Genomic DNA, 9,918 nt, shown 5'->3' on the forward strand with positions numbered 1-9,918 from the left:
TCTCTTCTGTCACTGCACAGATATTTAGGTTTTTCACTAATAAGGAAAAGATTTTAGATTTCCAAACAGTATTTTGGAAAAGTGACGTGAACAAGTAAATTAAAATGCTCCTCTTTTTGACATGTTACAAGGATAAATTTTAGTGTATTTTAACAGGGCTTTACACAATAGACCACCACAAAGTCATCCCAGTCCTCTAAATTTTCTTTAATTCCTGTTTTTAAACATCCCATGTAGCTTTTTTGGCTTTGGGACCATTTTATAGCTAGGTAAGTATGAAAACAGTAGTATTTAGACCAGGCAAACCTGGGCAGAATTTTTCAATACTAAATGCAGATGTTTTTAAAGAGTTCACAATATTTCTGTGGCATCTCTAGTCCTCTAGTCCTTGAGGGCCAGTGCTCTGCAACTTTTGCATGTGTCCCAAGACCAACATGTCATAAACAAAAAACTGAATTACAGCAACTGAACAGTACCTCCACTAGTTGTATGATAGAGATATGTAGGTGCAGGGACACACCTAAAAGTTGCAGGACAAAAAACCACTGGGCTCATTGTAATAAACCAATGGGTTTCTAGTTTTCTCAGAAAATATTATTAAAAATTCACCCTGTCTTGTTTTATTGATGCCAGTATTGTATTGTAAAAATCTCAACTCATGAACCAAATGTGTTCAGTACTATGTTGATTTCCAACTACACATGTTTGTTTTAGTCTTATTTGATAAGATAAGACTAAAACCAACGTATTTTCTGTACTACCTCCATATTTATCGTCAAAGTAAAAACAGTACTTCTTGTTGCTTTCTGGAGAAATAGCTTTTTCCTTTTCATCCTTTTCACCAAGTACCAAATTGTGGAGTGCACAACTAATAACTGTCTAGTGAATTGATTGTTCCATCTGAGCTGTAATTCTTAACAGTTCCTCCAGATTTTCTCCTTATTTCTTCCGTAGTTAAAGCTCTCCTTGTTTTTTTACAGCCTTATGCTGCTTTAAGCTTTTTTATATCTTTATCTCTGATCTTTCTGTGTATCTTGGTCTTCATATTGCTGTTTGCTCTGCAACAGAACATAAATGTTGCCTTTATAATTAAATTAAATTAAACACAAGTACACCTCTACTTTGTTTAGGGATACCAGATTAAATTGGGATGAGATTTAACCTGGTATCCATTCAAAAAATTAAAACCATATTTTCTTCCCTTACTTTGCTCTGCTTTGTGTTGGTCTATTCCAATAAATACACTAAAGTTTCTGTAAGGTGAACTGTGACAAAGCTCCAGGGGTAGTAGATGTTCTGCACAAGGCTGTACTTGCTGATTTGTTTTTCTTCCAACTTTTAGCAGCAATGCTATTGATAGCATTTTAGAAGGAGAAAAGTTTGTAATTGCTTTATAACCACATCATCTTCAACTGGTATTTCTCATAGAAGTAACCTCTGAGAATAACAATGAGGGAAACCCCTCCTCCATCAACGAAGATGTTAACTATGGCAGAGTAGCTCGACACAAGGCGTGGTCATCCCGCAGGCACACGGGCGGCATCAGGTGTCCCCATGGTATGTGCCTGCAGAGCTGTTTCTACCTCCAAAGCATGGCAGCAAAGATGGCCACCAGCACTCTGCAAATATAGAGACATAGCTGTGGACACTTGCAACTGCCTGTTTGTTTGTCTTAAGGGATAATGGTTATAATAATGCTTACATTAGAACCGCATGACTGCACTGCAATGGAATGGAGTGGTGGACACAGCAGCAAGACCAAAGGTCTGCAATAGGAGCTTCCACAACTGCAATGATAAATGATTGATTGATTGATTGATTGTTTAGGGAACGTCATGCACACCCTTCCCTTTCTGATACAATCACATCCTGTATACACTTGCAACTTGGACCAATCATTCATGTTTATTTGAACTCCTATTGATAATAAAATTGAAAATTAACTTGAAATATCAGTTTTATTTTTTAGTATAAAAATCTGTCACTATTAAATCAAGAAAATATCAAAAAAAAAAAAGATGTGAAGGAATTTCAGCTGAACTCATGTTGAAAGCCATTGTAAAACAGTAAGTTTTAAAGGCTCAGTTCTCTTTGCATTATCTTTAGTGGCTGGCAACTGACTAACATAAACTGACCATATTATTGATAAAGGTGGACTTTAAAATTAAATAAGTCAGACAATGTGTGGGGCCACAATTTTGTCTTTTTTACAAGATAGAGAGGAGAAGAAACCTGTGAACTTGATGACAGATCATATTTGCATTCCTAAACAGTTCTTAAAGAGAACTCCAAATACATTTTGTACTTTAACATACTGCTAGTTGAGAGAGTGGAGAGATTTTTTTTGTTGTTTCTTAGCTTGTAATTTTTAATGTAGCACAATGCTTAAAGGAATTTATCGTTTAGTTTATCACAATATTTTGAAAATGCTATGATATTTTTTTCTGTCTAAATCACTCAGTTCTAGTCCAAAAGCATTCAAAAATAAAAAAAGTATCCTATGCAAGCAAATCTTCAAATCAGTATGAAAATGGACAGGTAGCCATTGTAAATCTGCGGTCATTGGGATAACGCAATATTGTTTTCCTAGAAAAACTGCATCATTCTATATTAGAAAGTTAGCAAGTGATAAATAGATGGATGTACTGAAATATACCCCATCAAATTGAGAAGTGTATTCTGGTCAAGGTTACAGAAAAAGACTTCTTTGATAAACAAAATACAAAACCTACCAGTTTAAATACAGTCTTCATTTCCACGGTGCTACTTAAAATGCTCTCATTGGCTCAATACTTCTATAAAACCAAGTTGTTCTTCCAGCTTCTACTCTATTTAAGTTAGCATTCATCAGGACATTTCACATAATTGCTTTGCTACGTATTTATGTTGATTCATTTAAAAATGCATGTCAAAGTCTTGTGTCTTGCTGTCTCATTTTCACAAATCACATATGTTTCACCTGTTTTGCTGCACACTCGATTCTTAGCACACTGAAAGCTGAAAAAAAACAAGACCTATTCAAAACCACACACAGTTTTCATGCATTGTTTGTCTTTGTGAATGCATGTGTGTGTTTGTGCCACGAGAATTTTAATAAATAGCTAGTCACAGCTATTTCCTGCATGTTTACAGGCACAAATATGGCAAGATAAGAGAAATAAATCTGTCATGCAGTGCATAATCTAATGATTAAGGATGATAAAGATGTAGAATTTACTCATCAATTTCTGTGTACTGGGGCATGGCTTAGATATACCATAAACATGCTCATCTTAACAAATTAGATAAGGAAAGTAAATCAAATATTACATGTAACCTGTTGCTCAGAAATCTGCTCCATTTGTGGCCAAATCTCATAAACACTCCTTGCACATCATGTCTGTGTCTATGTTTTGGTCACTTTTTTTTAGTTTGGCTGGGTAAAGATTTTTTTTGACTTGTGCCTTTTTTTGTTTGTGTTTAAGACGGCTACAGGAATCGGGACCGACGCTCTCCAACGTACTATGACGAGTCAGAGCCTGAGGAACCTTTTCGGATTTTTGTGGCGCTCTTTGACTACGATCCTCTGTCTATGTCCCCCAACCCAGATGCTGCAGATGAGGAGCTACCATTCAAAGAAGGGCAGATAATTAAGGTGGGAGGTTCACTGCTAGATTGCATTTAGTACCCTGCTTTCCAGCTATCATAATAATAGCATTTAAAGTGAAGTTCTAATAACTGACTGTTGTACTCTGTCACAAATTACTCAGTAGGAAATGTTTAGTGAAGTGCAAAGCAGTAAATTTTTATCACAAAGAATAAATGCTGAAAATAGTGAGACCAAGTAATATAAAATCAAATGACAAAAACTAACCTTTTACAATCTCTGCTTATTTGTTTTACTCTACACTGGAGTAAAACAACATCTTAACAAGAATTGTTAAGATCTTAACAATCTTAACAAGGATTGTTAAGCTCTTAACAATCTTAACAATTCTCTCTTCCAGAAAGATATGAGGTTTTGAACATTCCTGTTTCACTCTTGTATCTATCAGGTTTATGGTGATAAGGACACAGATGGGTTTTACAGAGGAGCAATAAAAGGCAGGATGGGGCTTCTCCCCTGTAACATGGTGTCCGAGATACGAGCAGACGATGAGGAGACCATGGATCAGCTCATCAAGCAGGGCTTTCTGCCTCTCAGCACTCCGGTGGATAAAATAGGTACTGCAGAAGCATGCTAACTATGAATACAGAGAAAATGCGTAATTTGAAAAGTTGAAAGGAAATTTGTTGGTATTGGTGTGCACAAAAATTCTAATTAAGTTGTAGCACAAATCTTGGAAACAAAAACATTGCAGAAACTGTAATATTTCAGTAACAACAAAATAGGATAGAGTACATTATGTTATAAGAATCATTGTAAAATAACATATTTTTAAAAAGTCAACACAAATGTTTTGCAAATGAGATTTCAGAAGGAATCACAACAGTAGTTACATGACGTTTGGTTGTAAATTTCTTTCTGTTTATTTTCTTATTTTAAGTTAGTGTTAAGTTATTGCTTTTGCATTTTTTAAATTTATTTTTCCATATACATTCATTCATTTCAGACTTATGGTTATGTAGATCTTTATTTATTTCTATTATTTAATATTTTTTCTTTAACCTCTTAATTCTTGGATTATCATATTTATCAATATATTTATTATATAATAATGTGTTCTGTTGTTCACTCCCATGCCTCCATGAGGAAGAGTTAAAAATTTTAATGCAGTTCACAGGATGACATTATTGTTTTCTGAGTTGTTCCATGTTATCGCCTGTAGAGCAGAACAGACGAGGTCTCCGCCGAGATCAGGCCTCTAGGAGGATGGTGGCGCTCTATGACTACGACCCCAGAGAGAGCTCCCCTAATGTTGATGTTGAGGTAAAGCCATACCACAGAAAGAGGAAGTTAACCACAACCATTATTATCTACAATAACATTTTTGTCTTTTTAAAGTGGTTTAGGAGGCAAATGTGGGGTTTGGCCTAAATTAAATACATTGAAGTTAAATTATAATGTTCAGTTACTGATAAAAGAACTGTGAAATGTGAAATATATCAATAAAGTTGAGGCCCACAATTTAAGTAGGCCTTATTGTCTATATATACACAAATTTTCCTGTTTTGTATCTGTCTCCTGATAGGCTGAGCTGACCTTCTGTGCTGGTGACATCATTGCTGTTTTTGGAGACATTGATGAAGATGGGTTTTACTATGTGAGTGCCTCTTATCCATGCTGAAGCCACTTGGTAATCAATTGACTTGATTGAATTTTGGGACATGTGGTCAAAAATGGATGGACATGGTAACCCACATGTCATTATCACCACTTTATGGACTCATTTCCAGAGTCTTGGAATGGAAATCTTTTTTAAAACTTCTTTATTATGTAAGCAGATTGTTTTACGCTTTGAGTCTGAGTAATTCCTCTAAATTACATAATTCATGATAGCTGAATAATTGCAGCTTCTTCATGTAGATCCCATTTTGTACAAATTGTCTGAGGATTTTCACCAATCAATATTGTTTGAAATCTTAAACTAGATTGCTTGACATGTTTGTGATAGAAGTATTCACTTAGGAAGGTCTAATATAAATCAAGACTAAAAATTGCCATTTCGTTACCAAAATTCATTACCAATGAAGTTTAAGTAATAAACACATAATTATCAACACATTTTTCTCTAGGAATTTTAAAAATATGGAGATAGTACCTGATCAAGAAAATACAATATAGTTATACAACTCTTAGGTTGATCAATTACAGCAAAAGCTGCATAAAAAAAAAAAAAAAATCTAAAGTCTAATTTCTATTGAAACATTTCAGAAAATTGCTATAATTAAGTTTTTGATAGACTTTACACTCTTAGAAAAGAGATTTGCTAAATGATCAACAATCTTTTAAATGTTTAACAAATGTATGAGAAATACTCTTTCTCTTCAGTGAAACTCAACACTTTTGTCTGATAATCTGTCAGAGGTTCTTTTAACTTCTTTCTCTTGTTTTCTGTTCTCACCCTCTTTGTCTCTAGGGTGAGCTCAATGGCCATCGTGGCTTGGTGCCCTCTAACTTCTTGGAAGAAGTGCCTGATGACGTGGAGGTCTATCTGACCGACACCCCGTCCCACTACCCCCAGGAAGAATCCGCCAACCGACCCCCTGCAAACTCTGCTGCCAACATGTCAGAGGGAAAACGGGTACATCATCATCGCCGCTCTCAGCGCTAGACCCTGTGTTCATCCATCCTTCGTCCCTTCTCCCCTTGATTTCTGTCTCTTGCTTCCTCCACCTGCAGTCTGTGTGCTGTTCATTGTGTGTGTTTGTCCATGTGGTGACAGTGGTGACTCTTTACAGACTAACAGCTTCCCCACTCCCTTCACCCTTCGGAAAGGGAGCAAAATCCAGTGTTAACGCCTTTCTTAATCTCAGAGAAAGGAAGAAGCAAAGCCTGTGGACAGAGGGAGGATAGACCGTGGGAACTCTGCGTGTGGCTCATGCCTGTAGGACTGGTTTAGGAGGACATGTAAAAAAAAAAAGGCTCAACTCATTCCTTACACAAAAAATTTGGTAACTCTTTGCACTAAAACACAAAGTCAAATTGTTGTTATTGTGTACAATTCTATTTAAAAGTGCTTAGCAACACATTGCTACCCAGTTTAAACTATTTAAGATTATTTAAGAGAAGTTTAAAAGTAAAGAAAAGCATGTTTTTTCAAACTTGATACATTTTCTAACTTTCTTGGCTCAGCTTGTGTATTTCCTCAAAGAGGCTTTGTTTCTCTTACCCACACATCAGATCTATTTTTCAGCCCTGTTGACGGTGGATATGCCATGTTTGCTCTGAGCTCAAGAGAACCGCAGCACTGAGACATCCATTCTGTATTGTTACGATGAAACAATAAAAGGAAAGGACAAAAAAAAAAAAAGATTGGATATTAAAACCATTCTTGTTTGCGCTCTGTGTTCATGTGTGTTGGTGTTGTTGTTGCTTTCTGTTGTCATAGTGATGTGGGTTTTCTCGATAGTGACAATGCTACCACATCTGATTTCTTTTTTTTGTTTTTCCTCACCCGCTTGGCAAAACTAAACAAACAAACAGAGGAAGATTGTTCATTTCACACCATAAATGGCTCTGTCTGCCCTTGTACAGTAAGTTGGCAACTGGAGATATCAGATTCGCAGCTCTAATGCAAACAGCTTGTGGGCGCAGCAAAGGCTTTATTTGGCGCTACGTCCTGTTGTGACTCAGATTCATCAAAATCTGTCTCTTCACTTGGTTTGACTTTCCAAGTTATTACTTTTGTTCCGTGAAAGCCTCTGGGAATATTCAATCTTTATTGTGTGCAAAAAAATAAAACAAAAAAATTCAAAACATAAAAAGAAAGCAATTAGAAATAGCAGTTATTGCATTAGAGAAGAAGCCTGGCATCTACAGTTGTGTCCCTGGGTGTTGTAATGTAAATGACTGTCTCCTCATGGCCGACTAATAGTGGAGTTCCTTGCTTCTGTGGTGTGATGATGTTGTTTAACATTTCCTGGCTTCCTGCTGTGTGTATTCTATACACAAACAAAAACTAACAAACTAACAACAACAATAACAAAGTTGAACAAACCCAAAATAGATCAAATATGGTCAGGTCTGTCTTGGAAAGAACAGTCCAGGGCAGAGTCAAAGCCAAGAACTTTATACTTTGAACATGCTGTGAGATGACTTGAAAGACGTTGGAGATATAAGAAAACCCTTTAACATCTCACAGGTAAAAGTGAGTAGTGGGGCAAGCTGTTCTCAGACTCTGGTAGATTGCCACAAGAAGAATCTCACTGAATTTGTTTCACCCACAGGGAAGTATCTCTACTTAAAAGGAGGATAAGGTGTCCACATTTTTCCCCTCAATTAGATCATACATATTACACATAGTTTTTTATGTTTACTAGTAAATAAGTATTTCTTCTACAATCATAATATAAAAAAATAAGGCATTTATATACCAAGTTTACTTCTTTCATAAGGTTAAACGGAGAAGATGATCACTTCATCAAACAGGAGTGTAAAATGAAACACCAAGTTGGACATTTGTAAGGACATTTGTAAAGTTTTTGAAGCTATCTTACATTAAGAAAGACTAATCAAAAGTTGAAAACCTTTAAGGCAAGTTTGCCAGCTTTTCCTGGGGGTTGACATGTAGGTTAGCAAATACTAAAAAAAGTGTTTGCTAGGAAGGATTATTAAGAAAAACAGGTTTCCAGCCCAACACATAACCCAGAGACACACAAATGATACACACACTCATTCCAAGGACAATTTACAGACACCAATTAACCTACCAGTCATCTGTGGGAGGAAGGTGGAGAACTCAGTGATTTGAATCACTCTGGACACATGGTATGGGGAGGCGTTAACAGGGCCGACAAACCTAAGGTAGTAAGGTAGTTCATTATGCACACCGTCAGGTCTCTTGAAAACCAAATATGACGTTTCAGCACAAATGCCAATGGTCAAAAAGGGTGACGGAAGGGTGACTGAGTCTGTTTTCCTTCACTGGACCTCGGTACCTCGCAGTCATTGAAGGAAGCACTTACTCACGTATACCTCTATCAGCAAATTTGCCGTTTGGATTTTAAAATGTTAAAGATCAGTCTGGCCTAGCTTTCTGACTAATTCAATAAATTAGAATATTAATTTTTAAAAATGGTGAAACAGAATATAAATTTCTTACACAGACTTATGTTTTCAAGTCTTTGGTTAATTGTTATGATTTTCTGTTTAAGTGAAAATATTAGATATGACCAATAAAAAAATGTAATTCAGAAATTTGGGCTTTGAGAAAATTATGATTATTACCTGCTAAAAGATTATTATTTCAGAAGGTACTTTTAATCAGAGAATCAGGAACAAACCTCATTGAAAAACATATTCTAACTTATCAGTTATAATTGAATTTACATGCTTAACTAGAATTAAAAGTATTGTTCCTTAAATAAAACCTAATGCCTCCTTTGTGTGCATTTATTTGGAAAATTTTACATTTCATAGTCATTTAACTAATTTGTGACTATTCTTTTTCTTTTCTGCAAATGAACAATAGTGGTGCGAAAGGACTTTAGAAAATCAAACAATTAAAGCTCTGCACATTCTTGAGAAAATTTATTAAATTTTCAAGATGCTCTTTATTACCAACCTATGGTTTCTTTTTTTTTGTTATGTTTTATTATTTGCACTTAGTGTTTTTATTTCAAGATCCTCTACAATGCCAGATTGTTAGAAATTTATTTAAGCAATCAAATTTCAAAAAGCAGACAATTCCTTTGTGTTTTTTTCATAACTTTTCATAGCCTTTTAAAACCCCCAAAAAGAAAAAAATAACATAAATAGTTGCTTCATTTGTAATATGCTGCCCCCCTGCCTCCAAACCTCCTCAGGTCACTGCAGAAAACACAGACACGGCCAACAACATTACAACCCCTGTCCGGGCGCCGTCCCCCATCATTCGCCCCCTCCTTCCAGGAACTATGAGACCGCTTAGCCCTCCAAGAGGTCACCATGCTCCGCTGGACCCCAGGGACCCTCACAATCTGGCAAACAAGAAGAAGAAAGGAATACTTTCCAAAGGAAAGAAACTGCTAAAGAGACTGTCTCCTGTGAAACAACAATAATGACAATATTTAATAGCATAACGTTCTATACATATATCTGTGGGGCTCTGTACATAGCATCCATACAATCAACTGTGATGTGACAGTACATTACAGAGTGGGCATGTGACTCACCGCCTTGACTACGTGAGCCTAGCAAGTGATACAAATATGTTCAGTGCTGGATATAAAACACATGAATTTTGTACAGTGGAGTGCCAAAATCAAGAGTGAAGTGACTTTCAAAAACAAACGCAT

General features: G+C 36.0%; 1 protein-coding gene and 1 long non-coding RNA gene across 19 annotated transcripts in view; one reads left to right on the top strand and one right to left on the bottom strand.

Annotated features, from left to right (window-relative positions):
- The window catches only part of rimbp2a (RIMS binding protein 2a), a 65,567-nt gene extending 55,886 nt beyond the window's left edge, over positions 1 to 9,681 (top strand). For 9 of the 18 annotated variants that reach the window (XM_044095746.1, XM_044095754.1, XM_044095749.1 and 6 more), the window contains 7 exons: positions 1,429 to 1,557; positions 3,465 to 3,634; positions 4,035 to 4,203; positions 4,809 to 4,909; positions 5,172 to 5,243; positions 6,060 to 6,224; positions 9,448 to 9,681. In XM_044095746.1, the coding sequence (XP_043951681.1) occupies positions 1,429 to 1,557; positions 3,465 to 3,634; positions 4,035 to 4,203; positions 4,809 to 4,909; positions 5,172 to 5,243; positions 6,060 to 6,224; positions 9,448 to 9,681 (1,040 nt within the window). Of the gene's footprint in view, positions 1 to 1,428; positions 1,558 to 3,464; positions 3,635 to 4,034; positions 4,204 to 4,808; positions 4,910 to 5,171; positions 5,244 to 6,059; positions 6,225 to 9,447 lie in introns of those variants that run through there. The other 9 variants (XM_044095752.1, XM_044095755.1, XM_044095758.1 and 6 more) reach the window with 4 other exon arrangements.
- LOC122819214 lies at positions 1,534 to 6,899 on the bottom strand. The gene is made up of 3 exons (XR_006368573.1): positions 6,813 to 6,899; positions 1,703 to 1,787; positions 1,534 to 1,619 (listed from the first exon to the last, which is right to left on the bottom strand). It is a non-coding gene; the product is annotated as an uncharacterized LOC122819214 (long non-coding RNA).
- Positions 9,682 to 9,918: the final 237 nt, after the last annotated feature.

The sequence above is a fragment of the Gambusia affinis genome, linkage group LG17 (genome assembly GCF_019740435.1).
Source record: "Gambusia affinis linkage group LG17, SWU_Gaff_1.0, whole genome shotgun sequence".
Classification (NCBI taxonomy): domain Eukaryota; kingdom Metazoa; phylum Chordata; class Actinopteri; order Cyprinodontiformes; family Poeciliidae; genus Gambusia; species Gambusia affinis.